Raw genomic sequence first — 26,362 nt, forward strand, 5'->3', positions numbered from 1 at the left:
TTGTGGAAATGATTCAGAGCTTCTGGGAAATGTGTGTGAGTCTCTCAGCACTTCTGCTTCTGGGTCTCAATGAAAGACGGAGGCCGTGAGTCAGTGTGTGATCTCACCGTCTGAAATATGACCACATGCTGCTCGTTCAGCGTCTCAACATTGCTTCAGAAGAGCCTGGGATGCTTGGTTTGTTGCATTTGATCATTATAGACCCCTAAATAGGATCTGGGTCTGAATCTCATTGGATTGGATTAACATATAAAAGCATGTAACCACAGGTTAAATGGTTCAGTCATAAGGCACACATATGCATATGTAAAAATGAAAATAAGAAACACGTGTGGGTCATTCTTACTACATCGCATATATGTCTTTACCATTCAAAAGTTTGTACATTTTTACTGCTCACCAAGGCTGCATTTATTTGCTAAAAAATGCAGTTTAAAAAAAAAAATATATATATATAAAATGTGTATATATTGTAAAATGTGATTTATTCCTGTGATCATTACTCCAGTCTTCAGTGTCACATGATCTTTCAGAAATTATTCAGGATTATTGGATGAACAGAAATTTCATAAGAACAGAATTTATTTGAAACACTAATCTTTTGTAACATTATAAATGTCTTTACTGGCAATTTTTATCAATTTAATCGTGTTGAATAAAATTATTAATATTTTTAAACAAAAAGAAAATGATAAGCCAAACTTTTTAGTGTATATTGGATAAAATATTCTCACTTTTTTTTAAAAGACCAGAATTATATTAATTTGTGTTTTGTGATCACTATGAAGTGAACTTCGATTGTAAAAAAGGGAAAGAAAAAATAAATTAAACCATTTACATAATTTACATTTTAATGCCTTACACATTTTTTTTTTTTTTTTTTTTACAAAAACATGTTAACTATAATTAGGATAAATTTGAATGAATCCGGAGTCTCTTCTTTTCATCTTAGTCTTGTATCGGTTTAACTGACAAAAAAACAGTTCTGCAATGACATCATCCTTTAGGAGGAAGTGACATCATTTTAGATAGCACACACATAGGCTATCAGCAACACATTTGATGATGAATCGTGAGATTTTTTGGGGTATCAGTCGGTCTGTCTCACTGTAAAACATTCCATATTTTTGGATAAAACTCAAAATATGTAGGCTAATATCACATTTAAGTTGTATGCAGGCTATCAGACTTGAGCTCTTTATTTCAATCCTATTCCTTTCCTGGCCAGTTTCAACTGAGAAAGTCCGCAACTGTTTATAAAAATAGGCTACTTTATCAAAAAACACACAAGCATATTCAGTTTTAAAGGTTTTATTCTTATTTATACAAGCTCTCATTCTTTAGGATCGAAACGGAGTGTGTCGCGTGGAAACATGGAGGCAGTAAAAACATGGGATTGTTTTTAAGTAATCCATTGACGCTGATATTCCTGAAGAAATATTCGTTCTGTCACTCACACACTTGTCAATCCTGAAGTCTCAGCTCGGCGCTGGCAGCTTTAGGGTCTGGATTTAACATGCCGTGAGGTCCAGCAAACAAACACAGCTGACACATCATAAATATGCGCCGCGTTTATGCAGATGTCAGACAATACCCGTCAGTGATGGAGAAACATCGAAATTTGCTCTCGTAAAAACAAAAATGAACAGAGCAAACCTTGCAAGTTTCATTCATCTCCAAGGCCATCCATAAATCCATTTCCATGGGATATTTGCCCTTGATCAAACTTGGAACATTTACCCTTTGGTGAGCGATTGAAAGCGATAAAAATAAAAAATAAAATAAAAACAGATTCCCCACAGATGAGACACTTGTTGACATACAGAGCTCTAAAATCAATGTGGAGACTGTATCAGGTCAGTTGATTTTGTGGGAATTGGTGAGAAATTAAAAAAATTAAAATTAAAATTAAAAAAGCAAGCAACTTTGTTGCCTTAACATTTTGAGTTCATTGAAATTATTTTTTTTTTTGAGTTAATGCAAAGAAGGATATTGGTTTAATCAACAGAAACTCAAAATGTTATCTGAACCACATTAATTACCTTAGTTGATTTGTGATGAACAAATCATGAAAATATTTGTTGACAGTAACTTTGGTGTCTGGCAAAAATGAGCGTAAGAGATCCCTGAATCCTTAGATATGTGAAAATGGATCCTTTTTCTCAGGAAAACAATCTGAGAAGGAAAAGACTGAAGCAAAAGTCTCAATTTGGTCTCAATTTGATCTTCTAGGAGAGAAAAAAAAGTTTATAAATATATCTTATTTGTGATCTTGTTTTCCAAGACAAAAATAGTTAACATATGTAATTTAAAAAAAAAAAAAAAAAAAAAAAAAATGTATGCTTTTGCTGTTAAAAAATCTTGTTTTCTTTACAGAAATAATGTGCTAAAAAAGAGTGTTCAGGATGAATGTATTTCTCTCTTGTCTTTTAACACTGTGAAAATGAACATATTATTCCATCTTTCATCGGATGCTTTGTGAACTGTCTAAGTGGCTCAATCTTCACAGGATGAGGAAGAGAGGGAAAAAAAGATGAAAGAAAAACACAGACAAAATAACAGTGACGGGCATCAATCCACACATTGAAACTCATGTAGAAAACTTGGAATAGGAAAGTGTGCAGAATGAAAAATAAGAACACGTAAATGCACAAATAAATAGCAATGGAAATAACACAGCATATTGATAAAAAAGTGTACGTTTATTGAGAAAAAAAATTGAAAAAAATGGTTAAAATGAGGGACAAAACTTAAAGGAAACTTTTGTCAGGGTTCTTATATGTGTTATCTTTATTTGTGTTACTATGAGTTTTTGCGCTGTTTTCTGTTTCTCTTGGTTTGTTTTGGTTTGTCTCCTTGGTTACTGATTGATTAGCTTACACCTGATGTTGATTTCTTTGATTAGTTTGGTCTATTTAAAGGGGTGGTAAAATGCCCTTTTCACAAGATGTAAAATAAGTCTCTGATGTCCCCAGAGTGTGTATGTGAAGTTTTAGCTCAAAATACCGCACAGATATTTTTATATAGCATGTTAAAATTGTCACTTTTTGAGGGTGAGCAAACACGCACCGTTTTTGTGTCTGTCCCTTTAAATGCAAATGAGCTGCTGCTCCCTGCACCGTGGGCGGAGCTTCAACAGCTTGTGCCCTTTTACCTCACACAGACATGCACTGAAAATTTCAAAAACGTTTAGCTTTTATGTTCAAACCGGAGTCAGACAATGATGGAGAGACTCAATAAGAAGTGACAACATGTAGAAGCAACAGGACATTTCTGAATGGTTAGTTGATGAATTTATGTAGCTTATGTGTAGTTATCTTCTAGTCATTGATTAGCATATTCTGTCATGATAATCTATAAATTGTGTTCCTGGGTGCGGGGTATATGTACATTTTAGGGTTTGTGATGTCACTAACCCGGGAGGAATGTCGTGTAGTCCCTACCAGCCATTTGTTGTAGTCCTTAAATTGTTTTTAAAGAAAATATCTCTCTTTGCTTTGAACTTTGAGCGTCGTAACTTTGCAGATGTTGTTTATGCTCAAACAGCAACATTACAGACTCATTAAAGTTAGAAAAGTGAAATCATAAGTAAGTCATACTGCTGCTGCACAAATAGTATACATCTATTACCCAGAGCAGATCTATACAGGTGGAGCTGGGGAAGGTGGAGGGTTACAGACAAACTCTGAAAGCATGCTGCAAACTCTTATTGCAGTGAATGGTAACCAGCCATTTCTTGAGCAGCAAGCTCATTGGCTGCAGATATGACATGAACCAATCAGCTTGTGCCAAGTAATTAATGCTGTAAAGATCATCAGCTGCATTAAGGACCCATCAGCCGGCGCCATCTAGAGTTTCATGACAGGCATATATACATTACCCAGCTAACAAAAATATGTTTCTAATAATCTTTTGCTAATGTTCCCATCAAGTTATGAAAATGTTATTTCTGAATGTTCTCTGAACGTTCAAAACGTCCAGTTTTGTAAATGTTTAAAAAAATGTTTTATTGGTATGCGAATATTAATGTTCATTCCATTTCATCGTTTTGCAAAAAAATGGGAATGTTACTTTTGAATGTTATCGAAACATTCTGAAACAAGTAGTCACGTTTAAAAAATCTTCAATGAAATAATGTATACCATGAACAATGTATAATGTTTTTATGCTAACACTTTGAGAATTATTTTAGATTATTGAAGATCAGACAACTTTGAAGTATCGTTCTACTGTTTGTTCATAACTTTGAGAGAAGCTTGCCAGAACATTAGTCAAACTTCTTAGAACATTGGGTGCGTTCACTCCATGTTGAAATTACCGTAATTACGAGATTTCAACTTGTAAAAAGCATTCACTTCCTCATTGAGCTGGTAATTACAGCTTGAAATTTCTGAGAGCTCCTACTGCAGATTCATTTAGGTGATGATAGTCTTGCAAATTGCCATAGAAATGCATAATTCACAGTCCGAGGACCTGAACAGCTACGTTGTCATCTCGAAATTACGGTAATTACAACATGGCGTAAATGCAGCTATTCCTTAGCTGGGTAGACCAGTGCTTCTCAAACCTGTCCAGGGGAACATTTGGCAATTTGGTTCTTTAATATAAAAAAATTAGAGCTGAAATGCAAAATGAATGAGAATAAAAATGAAAATGAGAATAAATTGATTTTATTGCAGAATTTCTAAAAATGGATAGTAATGAATGGCAGTGAGCGAGTATATCCAGTATGTTTATTATTGCAGACCTTATGTAACTCCGCCCCTTACCTACTCGTTTAAGAGCTGCCAACTGTCACGCATTCAGTGAGAGACTCACGCAATTGACACTGTTCTTATGCTCTCACACCACAAAATCTGTTTTCTCACGCAGAAAAAAAACTTTGCGGAGCAGAGAGGACACTGACACCGACAGACTTGACAGAGCAGGTTACTTTTAATATGAAACAAAGTCTCAGTTTTCAAATTCTGTAAATTTTATTACAAAACTCAAATACTTAATACTGTTTTGGTGCTTTTTAATGTGACGTGACAGATCGCTGTCATGTGAACCCATCGGTCTTCCACCAAATAAACAATGAACATCAGAAGTGCAACGAGGTTTAAAGTTCAGGGAAGAAGGAGGTGCAAACGTTCAACTAAACTTTAATATCAAAATAAACAAACAACAAAACGAAAGTAAAGCGGCAGCCCCTCATGGACGACTGCTTCTCTCCTCTTACACTGTCATCCCTCCTCCTTTTATCCTTCCAGATCTCCTTCCGTGAGACTCGAGACCAGTGTGGCGCACAGGTAACTCTCATTAGCACTCGTGTCACCGGCCTCGCTCCTTTGCCACAGCTCTCGGCCCCGCGCTGCTTGAGAGATACAGTACAGCTTACTGAAATGTATCTTGTCTCATGTAATCGTTCAATGAGTGTTTCAACCGTGTAAAGACATAAATAAAACAGCTTCTGAAAAATGTGTCACATAAAGCCATTCAAGGACCATATAGCATGTTAGTTAGCTAGAAAAATTTAATCTAGAGAGGATATTTTTTTTAAATATATGCACTAAATTACATATTTATTGTATTTTTGCTCTTATATCATTAAAAAAATAACGTTATTATAAAAATGGCATTATATACATTTTTCAAGAATGAGTGGTTAATTTTAATGTGTTGTCAATTTCCTTGAGAAAAATTAATATGTAGACCCTACTGTACCTGATATTTAGCCAAATGAATCGATATTGAATCAAGATCAGAACTGAATCGCAAGCTTATGAACAAACCCCCCTTTCAAACATTACAATGCTCATGAGAAGTAAATCCACTTTACTGCAATGACAGTAAATGACGACAGCAATGCCATAGAAATGTTACCGCAAAAAGATGGCTGTGCGCTTGTTTCTCTGGTGCTAAGGGCTAAGTAAATGTAAATATCTCATCTTTGGATTGTTGGTCCCCTCCTGACCATTAGGGAGTGCTCTCCTTGAGTCTTCTATGCCATGCTCCCTCCAGGCCTACAGATGGCACTTATACGCTGAGCCCTGTTCTCTCCACTCCTGCAGATGGTGCCAACGTCCCTAACCTTGTTCAGCACTCTGCTCATTAACCCTCATACCCTTCACCTGTGTCTAGCCTTTGTGCTCTGTGATCACTTCTCAAGTTAAGTCTGTTCTTTATTATACCGTTTGACCCTTGTGTCTATTTTGTTTCACTGTTTTATGGAAGCTCGGCTTTCCTTGTTTATTTGTACTTTGTATTTTTTCTTTAAGTAAAGATTGTATTTTTGGAAAAAAACACAGGCATCCTGGCTCATTGCTCTTCTGCTTTTGGCACGACCAGGCTCTGTCAGAGATCCTTCACCTTCTGAGTCACCAGTCTCAAGCCTCCTCATCCTGAGACCCACCTCCTGATCTTCCACCCAGATCTATGGTCGCTTTACCATCAGAGCCCAGACTACCAGCCCCTGAGCGATTCGAGGGCAGTCCTGAGAGATGTAGAGGTTTCATTACCCAGTGTACACTGGCCTTCCAGCTCCAGCCCAGCAGCTTTCCCACTGAAAGTAGTAGAGTGGCTTACATCATTACCCTTCTCACTGGCAAGGTATTGGACTGGGCCTCAGCCTTGTGGGATCAGAAATCTCCACTTACAGCCGACAGTCAAGACTTCATTTCTGAGATGAAGAGAGTTTTTCCATCATCCAGCTAGTAGGGGAGATGCGGATCACCGTTTGCTCAATCTCTCTCAAAGTACCCGGAGTGCAGCGGAGTTTGCTATTGAGTTTCACACTCTCACCACAGAGAGTGGATGGGATCAACAAGCTCTGAGAGCTACCTTTCACCATGCCTTATCTCCTGCACTCAAGGACGAGTTAGCATTCTGAGACTCTGTGCCTTATCTCGATTCCCTCATTGACATGGCCATCCGGGTAGACCATCATCTCAGGGAACGCCGACAGGAGCGACAGCAGAAGAAAAGATTGCTTGAATCTACTAGCCCTATTAAACTGCCTTTGTCTCCTAGTGACCCCGAGGAACCCATGCAGCTGGGTGGAACCAGGATATCCCAAGCTGAACGCAACCGACGGATGAGAGAGATGCTGTCTCTATTGTGGCAAGCCAGGACACTTTCAATTTGCATGTCCCGAGTTGTCGGGAAAAGCCAACTCTCACCCAGGAGGAGGGGGGCCCGGGCGAGAATGGGAATCATCCCCAGCTTGGCGACCTCTGATTTGACCATCCATGCCACCATCACCCAGGGCATTCAACATCATCAAGTTAGTGCCTTTGTAGACTCTGGGGCCGCTGGGAGTTTTATGGACTTTGAGATGGCCAAGAGACTTTCTATTCAGCCTGTGATGCTTCAGAAACCCCTTAACATTATGGCAGTTGATGGCAGTCCTCTGGGTTCAGGACAGGTTAATCATTGTACCCCACCTCTCCAGCTAAAGGTGGGCTAACACCAGGAACAGATACGGTTATTTTTGATTAATTCTCCTAAGCACCCTCTAATCCTTGACCCACACGTTGACTGGTCCAGAGGGATTGTTAGAACCTGGGGAACTAACTACCGGGTCTCAGACATCACCTTCTGCTGTTCCCTCAATCTACTAGAATCATTCCCAGAACCTTCGCCAGGTATCTCCATGTGGAGATCTGTCTCTGTTACCGAGACACTGTCCACGGAAGTCATGGCTGTTCCCAAGCTGGAGCCAGCTAAAGCAACTCCCGAGTTATTCCGTGTTCCCCCGGAGTATAGGGACCTCTATGAAGTCTTCAGTAAGGATAGAGCTGCCTCACTGCCCCTCATAGACCTTATTATTGCCCTTTTGAACTGGTTCCTGGTACCTGCCCACCTTGTCGAAGGCTCAACTCTCTCTCTGGTCCTGAAAGATTAGCCATGGACAAATACCTCAAAGAAGCTCTGGACAGCAGATTCATCCATCCTTCCACCTCACCTGCAGTAGCTGGTTTTTTCTTTGTTGAAAAGAAGGATGGTAGCCTCCGATCCTGCATAGACTACCGAGGTTTAAACCATATTACCATCAAGAACCGGTAAGTTCAACCAGAAAATGGACTGTAATCGGAAAATGATCTTTAAAAGTGTTCAAGGCTTTGAAGAAAACAAAATATATCTGCGGTGGATAATTATGCACATGTAGTGTGTAAATATTGGTGTGAGACAGTGTTGGCATGCTGTGTTTATGTTTTTAGGAAGTGAAGGTATCATTTGTCCATATCAAGTCTGTTGCTAAGGACCCTAGGCTACGGATAACAGTGCTCCCGCACAACCCTTCATATCTAATGACTATAAAACATGACTCATATGAGTGCAGTATAGCACCTGGTGTGCTGCTGTTCACACAAACACACACACCTCTATCACACAAAACCAAAATGACATATGTATTTATGTATTTGTGTGCCGCACGGAAGAACCATGAATCAAAAGATCAGGTGGACAGTAATAGTCATGTTCACGCACCATCAAAGAGCAGGAAAATTCCTCATGTATAAGGTAACCGGCTTAGGTCAACACATCACTGTTCACGGCAACACGAGCTGCGGAGCAGCGACGGGCAAAAATAACTTGTTTACATCAGTGGCATTTAATAAAATCATGTTTTCTGAAAACAGACAACCATGCAAAATATATCATTAGGCTCACTGAGGCAGCGTGTCTCATTGTCTATTAATGCTTTTGATTATAATGACTTGTTCTGTTTGCAGAGGACGCTGTGAAAACACACTGCAAACTTTTAAGGGTTGTGTGTGTGTGTGTGTGTGTGTGTGTGTGTGTGTGTGTGTGTGTGTGTGTGTGTGTGTGTGTGTGTGTGTGTGTGTGTGTGTGTGTGTGTGTGTGTGTGTGTGTGTGTGTGTGTGTGTGTGTGTGTGTGTGTGTGTGTGTGTGTGTGTGTGTGTGTGTGTGTGTGTGTGTGTGTGTGCGTGGTTTTAGAGGTGAATGAGTTAATCAAAAGTGGGATGGAAATAATGAATGTGTGTTTGTGTCGCCAATTAAAGTCACAACATGCTAAAAATACTTTTAGTATGTACCGCATAATGACTGAGCAGCACTGAATTATAAATGAAATAATTTCCCTTTTACTTTATTTATGAATGAATGAATGAGTAATTTCCAAAGAACATTGTTTATTTGTAATCTATTTAGAAACCAGAAAGTGAATTGAAATAAAGTACTGAACATAATTAAACCTCAAAATGAAATGTATTTTTATTATTATTATTATTTTTATTTATTTTTTCTTGGCCATAGATTACACACACAATTTCATCTCAGCACTTTTGATGAGTGGCTATGCTATTCTAAATATCAACATTTGTGAGATTTAGTCAGCCGTGATAGTTCTGAGGTTAATTTATCTAATTTTGCCTCTCTGGAAAATATGATCTATGACATTTTATTATGTTGAATATCAACGTTTTTTTGTGTGTGTGTCTATTTGTTAATGAGGGATTTATTTAGTAAAAGGGATTTATTAACTTTAGTAAAAGTTAAGTTTAATTTTGAATTAAAAAGATCAAATTAGACCCTTGGGGTAAGATGAGCCACCCAGAAGGCCCCAAGTGGCATGTTGTTACTGGTGTTGTTATTTTTAAATTGAATAATTATTGTCATTAACGGGGTTATTGTTTAATATCTCCATGAATTATATGGACTTTCAGACATATTTGCTTTCATTAAAACCCACAGGTTAATTGAGTAAAATCATTAAATTTGCATTCATAGTGTTGCTATTATGACATATATTTAAATATGTAAATATTATTATGCCTGTACATAAGTCACAGTGTAATTTTACCTTTCAGATCAATCTTTTTTTACTGGGATTTTACTTTGTCTGACATTGATTATTCAATTATTCAACTTAATTGTCAAAATTCTATCTTAAATATAGCCTACTTGTTGATTTAGTATTTTACATTAATGATAATTTATTTCCCCAAAAAATTATTAATAAGAATTATATCAAAAGTCATTTTACAGAAGTGGGTATTCTTTGAATAATTTTACATTTTGTTCTTAATATCACATTAGCTGGTGCATCATCATACTGGACATGCTAAACATACAGTATATCTAAATATGTTACAATTTAAAAGTAAAACCACATTGTTCTTAAGGGGGGCATCTTCCCCCATCTTCCCCTAACATTATATCACAGAACAATTGAGTGAGATTTCAAGACAGTTCTAAATTAGTATTTGCCATTATAATGACTGGGCAGGTTTAAGTGAAATGTTATTTACTGAAAAATTATTTAGTTGATTCGGTTAAGATGACTCTTGTCCGAATATGCCTATTTCCATACTATATAGTTGAAAAACAGCATGTGAGCCAAATAGTATCAATTAATAAATAATAAATAGTATCAAATTAGTAGCGAAAAGTCCCCGGATGACCTTCAGTGAGATTCTGAAGTGCACATCCACTGGATACTTTTCTATCCCATGAGGCCACAGGAGAGGAGTTATGACTGACGCCGTAGGTCACATGACTGTGACAACATGGCGGATGTACCTCTGAATTTCATTCATACTAAATACACAAATAGAACATTATTTTGTAATCGGTCACAAAGTAAGTTGCAAACCAAATGTAGTACATGCGATTTCAGACTCAGCAAACAAGTTGAAATGATTTGTTCATGAGCTGAACTGATTCGAAATATCTTCAGATGTTCTCATTTTTGCTCTGCAGAAGAAAGTCAGTCATAAGGGTTTGGAAAGACATGAGGGTGATGATGACAGAGTGTTCATTATTTGGGTAGGGTTCTGGTTAGACCTTTTGTTGCATCCTGGAGGTAATTATAACCCATTAAAAAAGTTGACATTGAATGTATTACTGCAGAGACAGATTTCCCGAATTAATACACTAACAAAGCATATCTTTGTCAGTAGCCTGACCCTCTTCACACCAAAACACCACGCTTTATAATAACTCCATAACCTTCATTGTTAAGTCATAACAAAAATAATTTCATTAGGTGTAATGATTAACAGATGATACGTAATATACATTACCAAAATATACAATGCCTTACTAAGTAATACATTTAATTACTTTGCCCTTGAAAAGTGAAGTAAGGAATTTTTCTTAATTTTTCTGTGATTTAATCAGCTACTTCTGATGTAATTGCATTAAATACTGTATGGACAAGAAAACATCTATATAAAACTATAGAAGATTTAACATCCAAATTTAACATCTAATGTTAAAATGTTTTTAATGTAACCTTCTCTATTTAAATACTTTGGTCAGTTCAGGAATAATTTATGCATTTTTAAATCATTTATTTTTCATGTCTATCCTTGTATTGTTCGAGCTTGATATGGGATTTAGAACGTAATTAGTAATAAATAATGCAATACTTTTTAATGCAGTAATTAGTACAGTAATCTGGGTACACTGTTAAAGATGTATTTATAAGCTAGTAGTAGTGCCTAATTAATTACTTTTTTTAGAGTAACTTACCCAACACTGGAACTATTGATATGTTTAGCACGACGATGTTTGTAAATGATTTATTAAATGAAAGTTATAATATGAATTGTTACCAGTTTAAATCACTGGTTTTCTGTTGCTGGTAGTGAAACTAATCCTTACATTACCAGCCACTGATTCATGCTCTCACACACGCTTTCATGAGCTCAGTCTAGCCCGAGCCGAAACACACTGACCAATAAGGGTCTTCGAAGGGCGTGGCTGTGAAACGTGTCGGCCAATAGGAATACCGAAGGGCGGGGCTGAACTCTCCCAACGCTGTCAAAGAATTTCCTCATGGATTTGCGGTCTTTGAGTTGTCATGTTATGAGTTGTGGGAATGTTTAATTTGGATATTGTGATCGACAGTGCGGTGATGTATGAACGACTTTCGTTTTTAACTTATTTAATACTTCTTTGTTGACATCACTGCCTTTAGCACATCCATGTGAGATCATCGCAACTTCATTTCTGCGAACTTATTTCTCAGTTATGATGAATAATATGCAAACGGTTGCGCGGTAGGTTTCCCCCTGGCCGGGGCTCACTGACAAGAATGCTTTTGGTTTGACACTGATTAATTTTGATAAAAGTACACTTGTGGATTCTTCAGGAAGATACACAGGTTTTATTCCAGCATGTCCCGGAGGAAACAGGCTAAGCCTCAGTATGTTCTCATCGGTGAGTTTTATATCACTTTCTGAACTTGCATGATGATGGAGTTTGATCAAAACGCGCAAATTTAGGAATAAGTAGCCTACAACACTTTTAATGTTTAACATGTATAACTCTTTCCCCAGGATTCTCACATTTTATTACAAAACAACATCAGTGTAGTCTACTACAACTGTTAGTCATGTTGATAGGCTACCTGCAATATATGATCTGTAGTATATCCATTAATCACTGCATGAACTGATGTTGAACCAGTGTTATTTTTACAACTTAGAAAAAAAGCTAAATTATGTTTTCATTGTAGCTTTAATTTGATGATGGTGATGATGGCTCTATTTACAAATGTTAAAACCAAAAAAATGTATAACAAATGAATAAAAATCTTGTTTTTAAAATCATATTAGCAATATTTAGTTGTGTCCCACATTTTGCACTCAATCCTGTTACTGCATGATTTTCAACCTATTACAAATTTTACATTCCATAAAAAATGTGACACCCATTTAGACGTTAGGCCGTAAACATACCAAGTCAATTTTCTAATAAAATATCTAAATTCGTACACAAAATGTAACTTGAGTGACTTTGTCAAACCACTGAATGGGGCTAGTTTAATTTAGGCTAGTTTAATGTGCAACTCTGTAGCTATCAATCCTGCTATGCATTCTTTTTATTTTATTTTATTTTGATGTTTATTTAATGTTTATTGCTAGAAAAGAATAACTGTTGACAAAAAAAAAAAAAAAACCTTATTGTTGTACCCTATTAATAGAAGGTTCATGCTGTAAAAAAAATTTAGTGACCGCAGATGAAATGAAATAAGCATTAAAAACAAATCCTACTAATTTTATAAACCTTTTCTGAAATTAACTTTTCAAAGTGTTTGCTGGACCTTGTCTGTCTTTCATTTCTAATGCTGAAACACGGACGTGCACACACACACACACACACACACACACACACACACACACACACACACACACACACACACACACACACACACACACACACACACACACACACACACTACAGGCCAGTTTTGTTACATCTCTTCCCACTGCTGTAAGGTGTTATATTGCTGGCTGTTGCAGACATGTATGAGGTCATCATGAATGTAATGGATCAAAATTTACTTTTTCATTATATTCAAGTTTTATCTTTAAAATGTAAAACAAAACCTGTGAAGCTATCCTAAATATGCACTTGAAACAAAGGTGTTTTATTTAATGAATGTCATGTCAGAATGTAGTGTATTTAGGATATATTTACAAGATGCTCAAAATGGCATAAAGTAATTCTGAAATGTGTGCAGATTTTGCTACATGATAATTTTTTTAATTACTACTTGTCTTGATAACTATGAAGTTATTCTAATTTAATTTTGAGACAATATCTTGTATTGTTATGTCTGTTGAGAAGAAAGCTACTGTGTTGTCAATTGCTAAGCTTTAAGTTTACATTGAGTTGCCATCTAAAATGCTCTAATATACTAATTGATGTCTTTTTATTTTTTTTCCTCTTGAAATACAGATCATATGATGGAGAATGACCCCACTCCAACCCGCGATGTCCATATGTGTCAACAATGCTGTGCTGAGTTTTCCAGTATAACAGACCTCTATCAGCATCAGAAAGACTGTTCAAAAGACCAGTTAGTTCTAATAGTAAGTGAAAACGAAAGCCTAGATTCTCCACCTTCTGGCCTCACAATCAATTCATCATTCTTCAACACTGAGGAGCATTTGAATGGAGTGACAAGTAATGACAGTACGGAGGAACATTGCGACTTTTCTAATGGTAGAGCATCAGTGGATGTTGACAAATCCTTACACATATTTGAAAACCGCAATCATGACAATGTCAAAAAGTCTAATTTACATCATGATAATGAAGACTATGCTGATGGCTTTAGCTCAGCATACTCAGCTGTCCTACCTCAAGAGAGTACCTTACTTGAGTTATGTAAATTATCAGCCATTAATAGCAATGTCTTCATTGAGAACCTAGAAAACACCAAAGTTGCTGTTGCTCAGTTCTCACAGGAAACTACTTTGAATCCAAAGACAAGTTGCAGGAACTCTAGCAACACCAAATGGGCCTCCTCTAGTTTGATTGAGCAGCTGTTATCACTGCAGCAACAGCAGATGCAGCAATACAAACTAATCGAAGATATTCGACACCAAATAATGCTATTAGTAACCCCAAATTCTGATAAACCTTTGGCCACAAACACCTACAATGGTCTGTTTCAAACCAGTTCACTGAGAAAACTCAGCTCACACCTCTCAGAACTCACAACAGCTGCTGGGCTAGTGGAAAACCTTACTGCTAGTGCTAAACAGTCTAAACATGTTATTTCACAAAACAACCAAGATGGTTCAAGGGATGAAAAAGGAAACTCCCAAATGACTGAAAAAAACAGAGACGGCCCTTTGCCATCAAAGGTTGGTAGTGATCGGCGTAGTAATCAATCTTTGCAAGGAAACACAGTCAGTGATAAAGTTGATGACACAGCTAATTCAAAAACAACTTCACCATCTCCTGCTTCATTTACAGAAGGGATTCTAAACAAACTTGAATTGGCCCATAAACAAAACAGCTTTAATATGTTTGAAAACTCCTTGCCTAGTATTGGGGCAATTGTAGAGGACCTGAATGCTTTGACTGCCTCAGCCCAACATAGGAAAGTCAAACCTCTCAATGTGAGTTTATGTGAACACAAGAGGCCATCCGAAGATTGTATATTCAAGCACAAATGCAGGTTCTGTGCCAAAGTATTTGGAAGTGATAGTGCTTTGCAAATACACCTGCGGTCTCACACTGGAGAGCGACCCTACAAATGTAACGTATGTGGGAATCGATTTTCCACCCGTGGAAATCTCAAAGTCCATTTCCAACGTCACAAGGAGAAGTATCCTAACATACTAATGAATCCTTATCCGGTTCCTGAGCATTTAGATAATGTCCCAACCAGCACAGGTGTTCCTTACGGCATGTCTCTGCCTCCTGAGAAGCCTGCTCTTAACTGGTTGGATAGTAAACCTTTAGTGGGTAACTCTCTTGGCTTTGTGCTTCCATCATCTTTGCCAAGTCTTCCACCTATCATTAAAAAAGAGGAGGAAGGGGTATCAATAACCAAACCTCATAGTCCTGTTGTCAGTGAGGTGTGTGAGAGAAGTAACGGGCATCAAGAGGGATTTGGCAGTAGCCCTCCTCTAACTTCAAATGAGAAATTTCAAGAGGTTACACAACCCTTGAGTATCGCTACCTTACTAAGCTCCTCAGGGGAAGGTTCAAGAGACGACATTGCTATTAATACCTTGGTTGGTACACGATTAATAACTGAGCTAAAATCAGAGCAGCTAGAAACCAAATTTCTTTTTGGAAGTCTTCCAAATCCCTCTGGAGCATCTGAGACTTCAAAGCTGGAGCAGTTGGTGGAGAACATTGACAAGAAGTCTACTGACCCTAATGAGTGTGGAATCTGCCACCGGGTTCTTAGCTGTCAAAGTGCCCTTAAAATGCATTACCGCACCCACACCGGAGAAAGGCCATTCAAATGCAGGGTGTGTGGACGGGCTTTTACAACTAAGGGCAATCTCAAGACACACTATAGCATTCATCGTTCCATGCCAACTCTTAGAATACAGCATTCTTGCCCCATATGCCAAGAAAAGTTTACAAATGCATTGGTTTTACAGCAGCATATCCACATGCATATGGGTGGTCACATCCCTAACGTCCCACTGCATGATAGAGAAGAACCCATGGACCAGGACACTGACTCTGTAGATGGTAGGACCTTGGAAGTGGATACCTTTCCCAATGAGAACATAGAAATTATGGAAGGTGTATCCGATTCAAAATACCAAGACTCTTCACCAGAAAGTCTATGTTCTTCAACTGCTTCTTCTGTGTTTACCAGAGCAACTGGGTCAGAAAGTCAGATTACATTTTCAAATGTGGAGAATTCGTCAAACATCAATAAGTTGACTATGGGGAATGGATCAGTGGATAGGGACTGTTTAACCCAGAGATCATCTTCACTAAACAGGGATCATGAGAGTTTAAGGAGGAGGATTTTGGCCATCACTGAGACAAGCCCCTCCTGGAACCCATCCTGCCCCAATGACTGTGCTTATGAAATGCAAGGATACACAACAACTGACAGAAACCTGAAATCTGCTGACTCAAACAACTCAAGCCTGCAGCCTAGTCTTACAGTGTCTAGTTTACTTGAAGGAACATCTGGAGATATACCAAACGATAGCTTGACCATGATTTTACCCTTCAACGAGCGGGGATCCCTAAAAAGCAATGTTTGTGATATTTGCAACAAGACGTTTGCCTGTCAAAGTGCTTTGGACATTCACTATAGAAGTCACACCAAAGAGCGCCCTTTCATCTGCACTGCGTGCAACAGAGGGTTCTCAACCAAAGGTAACCTTAAACAGCACATGCTTACCCACCAGATGCGAGACTTACCTTCACAGCTGTTTGAGCCAACAAATCAGATCCTGATTTTTCCTCCAAACCAGTTTCTACCCTCCATGGAACCAATCATTCCGTCAAAAAGAGTTGAACACAATGGGCTCATTAAAAAAGATCCTAAAGATTCACCCACAGGTATAGTTAGCTCAACAGCTTCTACATTACCTCTACTCTCCACAGCAACACCACTTCGACGAACAGCTAAACAGCACTTCTGCCACACTTGTGGGAAGACCTTCTCTTCTTCAAGTGCACTGCAGATTCATGAAAGAACCCACACTGGTGAGAAACCCTTTGCCTGCAACATATGTGGACGTGCATTTACCACTAAAGGAAATTTGAAGGTACACCATTCCAAGGTTGTTAAAGGTGTTCCATCACTGATTGTCAGTTTGTATTTTGTTGCTTTTATGGAATCAGTTGTATTATCCCAGATACCTTATGACCAACTATATACTTGCCATTTCCATCCTGTTTTCCATCTAGGTTCATATGGGAACTCACATGTGGAGCAGTTCTCCAGCCAGACGAGGTCGCAGGCTTGATGCTCCACTCCTTAGATCCAATTCTGAGCGATTTCAAGACGCTCCCCCAAAAGATGTTGTGGATAAAGTGCGTAACGGGGACTCTGTAGGTGTCTGGAGCCAGTATACCTCTCTCACCAGTGGTTTGAGTATGAGGACCAATGAAATACCTGTTATTCAAAATGGTGCCATACCTCACCTGTCGATTTCTGCTGGGCATCTGGAAAACTTACAACTCAACAGAGCTTTACCTTGGCTTGAGAGATTGAGTGAAAATGGTGCAACATTTCATTTCCGGCAATTGGTTGAAGATAATAAAACAACAGTGACTGATTGAATTTCGTCTTTTAGGATGCAAACCCATAATTTAAATGTGATGCTATTTCATAGGTGTGCTGTTTCATTGGGGTTTTTTGTACAAGTGTACCCTATGTAGTGACATTATTAAAGATTCTGCTGTTGGTTAATGTTGCCTATATAGTCTGGGTAGATTTTCACAACTGAAGTAGTGTTGATTGTATGGTATAAATTAATTTGATGCTATTTTGTTGTTTTGCTGAGGAAGATTATAACTATTGTTAATATGCAGCTATGATTTATTATTTTATAGCATTTAAGTTTTATAAATAATTGAAGGTATTCATGCATCACATTTGCTAAACACTTGGTTGTAATAGGTTTTGTAATGAGGTACATTTGTATTTAATGGAGAAATGAATCCCTATTTCTTTATCAAACACTATTTATCAATCACTGTTTCACATTAATATCATTTGTGCTTGAATTGAGTGTTCTTTTTATACTTACAGTTTTTGCATTGTTAATGTAAACAACACTAAAAATACTAAAACTATTTTTATTTTTGTATTGTTTTAAAACACACTCTGTACATTTAAATTGTTACATTGGAGGAACTGTTATGTATGACGTTAGTTCATGTTGTGGCATCATGTCTTGAATGTTATGGCAACTGCAAGTTCTCAAAGCCATTTTTCCATTTTAACTGTCATTTGGCTTATACAAAGCACAATCATTTCACTTTCCATTTGATTAATAAAAGGAGTGTGCTTTTGAAATGACTCATTATATTTTACTCATTATAAGTTGTACCATATGAGTGTGTATACCTTCAAGCACCTGTCTCTTCCAGTGATTTACTTTTAACAAAGAAATGATTCTTCCCCTACTTCCACACACAAGCAGAATTCATGCCCTTTCTCTACTGATAAAAATCTAGGTCACCTTGTCCTCTGCATTTACATTTCAATAAACTTACCAATAATAACACATTGTGTTAATACGCAATGATCTTTGCCAATGGAAGATGATACTTCTTCAACCAAATAGAATAATAGAGGCCATTCATGGAGCAGGTTCGACTCATCAGCTCTACCTCATGTCTGTAAACCTCACAGACAGATGGTCAGCAATGGTTTAGCGTTTCTTGTGTGTATGTGCGTTTGATAGGTGATAAAATGCTTTATTTGAACATGTTGTGGTTGTTTTTACTGTGGTAATTATGTTATGAAATGGCTACTGACTGTTATAATTGTATTTTCCATAGCTGCCAGTCAGAGCTGGTCCTACTGAGTTCCCACAAAGATTTATTGCTAATTTTAGGCAAGTCACCTTCATTTATATAGCGCTTTTAACAATATGGACTGTTTCAAAGCAGCTTTACAGTGAAAATAGGAAATTAAAGTGACAGAGATTGTTTTGGCTTTATAGCAGCTCTAGAATAAAGTTATTGTCCAGCTAAAGTTAGTTTTGATCGATTCACTTCTGTTACAAAGATCATTAGTTATTAACTTAGGGGCCGCTAACACGACACCGTTCTAACAGAAAACCCTTAACACGCTCCGGCCGCTCATTCGCACAAAACAGTGTTTGGTGGCTCGAGAACACACACCTTGAAATAGGTTCCAAGGTGCAAGCCTTTAAGAAAAAAGGAAGATATATATATATATCTTTTTTATCTTTTTTTTTTATCTCTGCAAGCTTTAAAAACGCAAATCTGTGAAAACGCTGACGCCGTGCACATGCGTATTACGTTTAGTCTATAGGTCTGCGCGATAGTATATATATGTGCGCAGGCGTGTAGTCTTTCTTTACAAGTTAAATTTTATCCAAAAAAGCTACAAAAACTTAATAACACATTACTTAAATGGTGCTGTTATGTTTGTCTCCACCTCATTAGGGCTTGTCAGATGTAGTCTTGATAACTTTATCAAAACTATTATGGCATACAAATGAGTGGTCCATCGTGTGTGAGCTCCTCCGTGATACATCCTGCAGAGTTGCTTTAGTATGACCAAAAACATCTGACTCATTGAGGTCTGTTGAGTAATACATCCATTGATTGTCATGACAATAATAGCTCATACCAAATCCCTCAGTGAATAAGATCTGCCCTCTTAACTGTCAAAGTCCATTAAACACTCTTCCCAGCGCAGCGACCAGCTGACGGGAACCCAACACCATCCCGCCTGCCACCATTAGCATTATAAAATGAGCAATCGGCTAGAATGAAGCTCAAGGGAGTACAAAGCTCTCCAGATACATATCTGATTCAAACAGATGGGAGGCACTGGAGGTGTAAGCAGGCGGGCAGACACCTGACGAGTGAACTGGGAAAGTTGGTGTTTTACATCCCCAGATCTCACAGATACATGGATGGTGCCAAAATGGTGGCTTGAATTTTTTCCTAAAACAGCCATGAAAAAATTACAATATTAAAATGTTTCATTTTATATTAAACATTTCTTGAATAAACAGTTTATCAGTAAGTATTATTGGGGTGAAACTCAGAAAACCAGTCAGGGAAATGTACAGGTCATATTTCACCCCAATATCACAATATTTCATAAAGAAAATAAAGCCTATTTTTGGACCTCCTTTTTTTTTTTTTGTATTGCATTCCATTATTTAAATGAAAATTGTTGCCACAAAAACTTGCATTACACTAATAAAATTTGTTATTATTATTTCAATGTTAAAGTATTCACAGATCACTGTAGTGTTTGTTGTATTGCATTTAATGTGCTTTTAAAATATTTTACATTATAAAAGAATAAAGAAATATAATACAGAAAAAATATTGAAATGAATGAGACTGAGACATTTTGAGGTATTTAGGGGGAAATGTGATATGAAAATAATGTTACAACATAAAAAGTATGAATGGTTCTAAAAAACAATGTTACGCTTTATGCAAAATATTATTTGTTATTTATTTCTTTTCACTTTGAACGCATACAAGCAGCTATCACTCATTTACATTTATTTGTTATGTAAATATATTTTTTACTGAAACAACTTGTCAAAGGGACTGTATTGTGTAATGACAGCAATATTACAATAATTTTATACACAGACAATAGATTAGAAGTCAAAATAGGTTAGTTTAATTGTTAAAAAAAAACTAAAAAACGTGCAACCCTTTTTCCATGTGTTAAAGGAAGGAGAGTGACATGAAAAAGGGTGAGTGACATCGAGCTGTCCACTGGCCCGACAGCTTTTTCTAAGAACTCATCACAGGGGAACAAAACAGCGCTTTTCCAATCATCACATATTTCTCTTCAAAACTGCTGACATCAACCACTGTTTACAATGCAAAGAAAGAATTTGCTGTGTAAGCATTTTGCCTGCGATCATCACACTTTTGTTGGACTGACAATGGAAATATTCAATAACAGAGCAACGGCCAAATCTCCAGCAGGGCTTAAAAGTATCCAGCCCAAACCCGACTATTGATAACACTGTGATTATGGCATTGTGTGAGGCATCCGTATGGCTCAGATCATATCTGATCATAAACGCTGTGTAGACTCTTTGATGACCATGGGATCAGTCAGCGCTGCTACAGAATAACACTCACGGGACAGCTGAGTTTGCCATTTTTTGATTGTGACACACACAGAGGGGATTGTTTCCCAAATAAGGTAGTCGAGAACCTTTGCTGACCCTTTGATTTGATTTTAAAAAGTCATTTTAGAAAACAATAACTAATTTACTTTCATTCAATTATATTAATGACATTTAGTTGGAGTGAATTATTCACTTGTATGCTGTTCTATATTTCCCAGTTCAGCTTTAGTCATTTAAAATGACAAATATTTTCAATATTTACTAGACTTTTACTTCATTTTGAGTGACCGTTGAATATGTTTGAGTGTTTGCAAGGGTGCTTATGAGTGTTAGTTGGAATACACTACACGACTTTCAAAATCTAAACAGATTTTTAAACACTGGACATCATACACTTGCCAACTTACAGAGCAAAACTGGGCATCATAGTTATTTCACAACAACCTCATGCAGAAATAAAATGTGCTGTAAAAACATGTTTGATAATGCTGGACAAATTTATAATCTGAAGAACCACTGAAAAACCAGTGTCTGTTCCAATCATATTCTAGGCCTACACAATATTTTGTGAAATCTGACAGCTAGCCATCTATAGTGTCGTCTTGCTCTGACTGTATATTGGGGGGAAATCTGTGTAAAAGTTGTGTGTTGTATTCCAGTCTTAAAGGGTTAGTTCACCCAAAAATGTATATTTGTTCATCAATTCATCAACTACTCACCCTCATGTCGTTCCAAACCCAAAATACTTTCTTTCATCTTCGAAACACAAATGAAGAAAACCTGAGAGATTTCTGCCCCTCCATTGAAAGTCTGTTTACCCAAAACATTCATAAAGAGAACGTAAAATAAATCCATATGAACCAAGCGGTTTAATCCAGGTCTTCTGAAGAAACAGAAAAGTCCTCTAAACAGAAGCTCAAGCATGAACAAAAAAATATCTTCATTTGCGTTCTGAAGATGATCGAAGGTCTTACGGGTTTGGACTGGCATGAGGTGAGAGTAAATGATGACAGAATTTTCCTTTTTGGGGGGAACTATCTCTTTAATGTGTTGGTAGGTGCTGTAACTGTTGCTATAATGTAATCAAATGGTTGCCCACTCCCATGTCTACTGTGATATTCTGGTACCAAGATATGGCTGGGTCACATGACTGTGTGGTTTCTATGGTGTTCCAGGTGGTTGCTAGGGTGTTATGGCTAGTTTTGTAGGTGGTTGCCTAAAATAGTCCAGCACAAGTCTCTGTTATATATCATTCACATCTGTAGCACAAACATTTATACCAGAAAATATGAAAAGTATGAGGAAAATTTAAATGCTTTGCATAAAAGCACCACAAAATATGAATACATTTATTGAAATGGAATGTATTGATGACACTTTTGCCCACTTTTACTCAATTTATGATTTAAAATGGTTCACCCAAAAAGGAAAATGCTGTCATCATTTGCTCACTCATGTCATTCCAAACCTGTATGACTTTCTTTCTTCTGCAGAACAAAAAAGAAGATATTTTTGAAAAATGTCAAGGGTTTTTGTCTATACAATGAAAGTCAAATGGGTTTCAAAACAATATTGGACGAAAAAACATTTTTCAAAATGTATTCTTCTTTTTTGGAACCCTTTAACCTTCAAATATTTGTCAAAGATATTCCAAACATGATTCAAATATGTTTTCATACACAAGCCTCATTCAAGATCTATGATGTGTGTTCATAGCTGTGTCAAAGAGCAGTGAACTGAATAAAACAGAGCTTATCTGACTAATCTCCACAAATACGACAGCTATGGAGAGCAGCTCTCCTTGACACTGAATCAAACTCCACAAATGTATGCAGCAATATAGGCAAATGTGCCGTTTTCCATAGGCAGCAGTCATTTGTAAATGCCAGTGCATCCGTGGACTAATAAACTGTGATATGATGCAGAAAGAGTGGATGTATTGTGGTGATGAATGTCCTCACGCCTCTTTGTGTCTGTATTCCTGTAATTAACTGCCCTTGTCCAAGTGTCATTGCTATGAGGTCATTTAGGTGCTCTCATAGCTGGTCTTGTTTAGCGTAGCTATGCTGTTTTGTCTGTCAAAGTAAAATAAATCATATTTAATGTATAAACGCTTCATTTACTCAGCAAAAGACGTGGCACTGCAAAGTTAAAATGCTTTCATTACCATGTCTTACCAGACATGATGCAGATTTAGTCAAACATTTATTTGTCCACACTGGAAAGCAAAAGTGCAGTGTGACAGGACAGTAAAAAGTTTACTATTGTATGCTTAATATACTGGTATGCAGGATAAAACTTTAGATTAGTGAATTTTTGCTGTGGGCTGAGCTACTTAATTATGATATACAAGGAATGGATGATGGTTTTAATTGAACTTTTGAGCACTTATCGTCTCATCATTGTGGGAGACCAGCTGCCCACTAGACCAGCTAAACACCAACTGGGTCAAGATCGGAGACCAGCTGGAGCAGGTTAAACCAGCTAAGACCAGCCAACTAGCTTAGACTGGTCTACGCAGTTCCCTTTTGAGGTAACTCAACGTTGCGTCAGTTGTTGACACTATGGGAAGGCCTCCAGTGTCCTCCAGGCCTTGAGGACGGAGCATGCTCGGTCAGCTTTTGAGGGAGCTGGCTACCCTCACTGGGATCACTTCACATACCCCTTTTCCAGCAAGGGAGTTTGAGTGCTGGTTCAGAGCCAGAGTCTAGTTTCAAATCAGTTCTTTGTCTTTCGACACCCAAAGCACCAGCTCTGAACCAGGAAAAGTGATTCTTAAATGGCATCAAAACATTGCTGGTCTAGAAGTAAGAACCGCTTGCGTCAGGGGCTGGGGGCGGGGTTACCGTGACCAACAAGACGAACAGAAACTTGTGACTGCCATTTTTTAAATAGCAGCTAATCGAGCTAATAGCAGCTCTATTGTCATCTCCGTTGTGACGCAGTTAGATGTTATAGGAAGAAGGAGGCGGGAACCGGCGAACATTCAAAGACTTTAATACTAAAATAAACAAATACAAAATGAAAGTAAAGACAGCAGGCCCTCACGGACGACTGCTGTCACATATAACAAAACACAACATAAAATCCAGGCCTGGCCTCTCGTTCCTTCACTGTTGTCGCTCCTCCTTTTATGCTTCCACTCCTCCGTGAGAGGAGGTGTCGCGCAGATGTCGCGCAGATGTCGCTCATTATCAATCACACCACCGGCCTTGCGCCACTCTCTCACGGCCCTCAGCCTCGTCCTATAAGGGCGAGTTGCACAAACGCGTTGGATTCGCCGTGTTTGGATGCCGATGTAGGTTCGCAAAGCCATGAGCATCAATAGTAACGCAGAATTGCAGTGCTTTGATGTCATGTGCCGATCAGTCTGCGAGAAGCAGATGGATCTCGAACAAGCCTGGTGTGCTTGTGTTTGGTGCTGCCGAGCTAGCATTGCTGGGAAACATGAGATGTATACAGTGACGTAAGACCTGGCTCTGGCCTGTGGAATGCAAACCAGTTTTTAGAAGGCTCGTCAGTCGAACCATCTACGAACCGGCAATAGCTCTGGCTCTGATAGCACCCGGTTCATGTGGGTGGAAAACGGGTAACAGTGAGGAAGCTCCACTCGCACCTGGCTCTTTTTCCAGTCGATGGGAGCCAGGCATCTGCGCCTCACGGTTCAGGTCCCGCTGCTGCTGAGGTGGCTTCGATCTTTGAGATTGCGGATGGGACTCCCGCTTTTGTTTATTTATTAAAATATGTGAAACATTCGCTGGTTCCCGCCTCCTTCTTCCCTGATCCTTTAACTTTAGCACCTTTAACACATGGAAATAAGAAAATGCTCCGGGTTGAAGAGGCGCTTGCAAGTTATGTCTCCCCTGGCAGGGCATCTTCTCTGAAGGCTCCGGTCTTGCCCTCTAAGCATTGCCAGATGACATCTAGGCTGGTGGGCAAGTCATACGCAGTGGCAGGTCAAGTCAGTGGAACCCTTCAGACTATAGCAGTGCTGCAGTCCTACCAGGCTGACTTACAGAAGGACCTGGACCAAGAGGCGATCTCAAGAGATAGTCCTGGAGCTCCACAGAGCCACAGATCTTGCCCTCCGTGCCACCAAGCAGACAGCGCATGTCATCAGCTGTTCTATATCTGCAATGGTTGCCACAGAGAGGCATCTGTGGTTGAACCTGTCGGGATAAAGGAGAGGGAGAAATCCTTTCTCCTTGATGCTCTGATTTGCCCTCTGGCCAAACAGTATACGCTATTCAAGAGGTTCGCAGAGGCAAGAGTTCAGTTCACTGTATTCAAAAGTTCATGGTCCTTTAGCCCCCGCAAGCCCCTCTAAGCCCAGCATGAGTACTTGGAGGAAGGGCCAGAAGGTGAGTGTGGCCTCCCCTCCGAGGAGTCGGGGATCGAAGCAGCGCACATATAGGAAGCCTAAGAGGGATCATAGAGAAATCATCATGGCTCGTAGTCTGAGGACCCAAAGCCTCTAAGGTTTTTTATAGTCATGCCAGCGCACCAGTGATGTCATGTGACTGCTGTAGCCGATGGTATTGACGTGATTTCACATGTGCTTCAGACACCGGCGTATGCTAGAGGCATTCCCACAGCGTCAGTGACCAATACCACCGTCGTCCACTCGAACAAGCTGATGGAAGCGCACCTAATTCGCATTTGTTTTTTTTGTTTTTTTTTATTGCGAACTTGGAAAAGATTCGTTTCACGTTTGGATGGAAACCCAGCATATGATACGGAGACACACACTTCCTGGAACTCTTGGCTGTAGCTTGAATGCCATAGTCATCGCCTTCACACGTTCATGCAAAAAAGCGGATCCTGAAGACAAAAGAAATTGATGACATTTACTACAGGCGCCTTCTTATACTCACCGTCACACCAGTAGTGATGTCACGGGCTGTCGCTGGCCAATGATATTCAGTGTGGTTACATGCACCCTATAATGTGATTATAATGGGATTTTGGCATAATTGCGATTAAACTTTACCTCATGTAAACGCAATCACATTAAATCACATCCAACTACGTGGCGTACACTGATTTTAATCGCAATAAGCAGGCATGAAAACACCTTAATCACACTATTACCGCTCTGACCAAAGTGCGCATGTGCTCGGTTCTACACGGATGCCATGTGTTGTTCACACAAATTCATGAATGATCTCTGTGACATTATTCTGAAGATTTCTCTTCTCCAAATCTCTAAACTCAACACAACTCGCTGCGTAGTCTCTGCTCCGCATGTTCATCGAGACAGCGCGAAGAACACGACGGCAGCGTGGGCAAACCCGGCATTGCGATGTTCATCATGC

The 26,362-nt window shown here is 38.5% G+C and overlaps 1 protein-coding gene across 2 annotated transcripts; it reads left to right on the forward strand.

The window, feature by feature from the left end:
• The first annotated feature begins 11,830 nt into the window (after positions 1–11,830).
• Positions 11,831–18,544, forward strand: sall1b (spalt-like transcription factor 1b). 2 transcript variants are annotated; one of them, XM_082159253.1, is made up of 3 exons: positions 11,831–12,171; positions 13,696–17,000; positions 17,143–18,544. In XM_082159253.1, the coding sequence occupies exons 1-3, from the start codon at positions 12,129–12,131 to the stop codon at positions 17,515–17,517; spliced, it is 3,723 nt and encodes a 1,240-aa protein (XP_082015379.1). In that variant the 5' UTR covers positions 11,831–12,128; the 3' UTR covers positions 17,518–18,544. The 2 variants fall into 2 exon arrangements, with proteins under 2 accessions (XP_082015379.1, XP_082015380.1); XM_082159254.1 differs by having other exon boundaries at positions 13,696–16,938; positions 17,143–17,334.
• The last annotated feature ends 7,818 nt before the right edge of the window (positions 18,545–26,362 follow it).

Source organism: Leuciscus leuciscus, assembly GCF_965113295.1.
Source record: "Leuciscus leuciscus genome assembly, chromosome: 25".
Taxonomy (NCBI): Eukaryota; Metazoa; Chordata; class Actinopteri; order Cypriniformes; family Leuciscidae; genus Leuciscus; species Leuciscus leuciscus.

Excerpts from the sequence above, each read along its gene's own strand:
- sall1b (XM_082159253.1), top strand. The coding sequence starts at position 12,129 with ATGTCCCGGAGGAAACAGGCTAAGCCTCAGTATGTTCTCATCG. Across the intron at positions 12,172-13,695 it reads GCCTCAGTATGTTCTCATCG|ATCATATGATGGAGAATGAC; the intron begins GTGAGTTTTATA and ends CTTGAAATACAG. Across the intron at positions 17,001-17,142 it reads CCACTAAAGGAAATTTGAAG|GTTCATATGGGAACTCACAT; the intron begins GTACACCATTCC and ends TTTTCCATCTAG.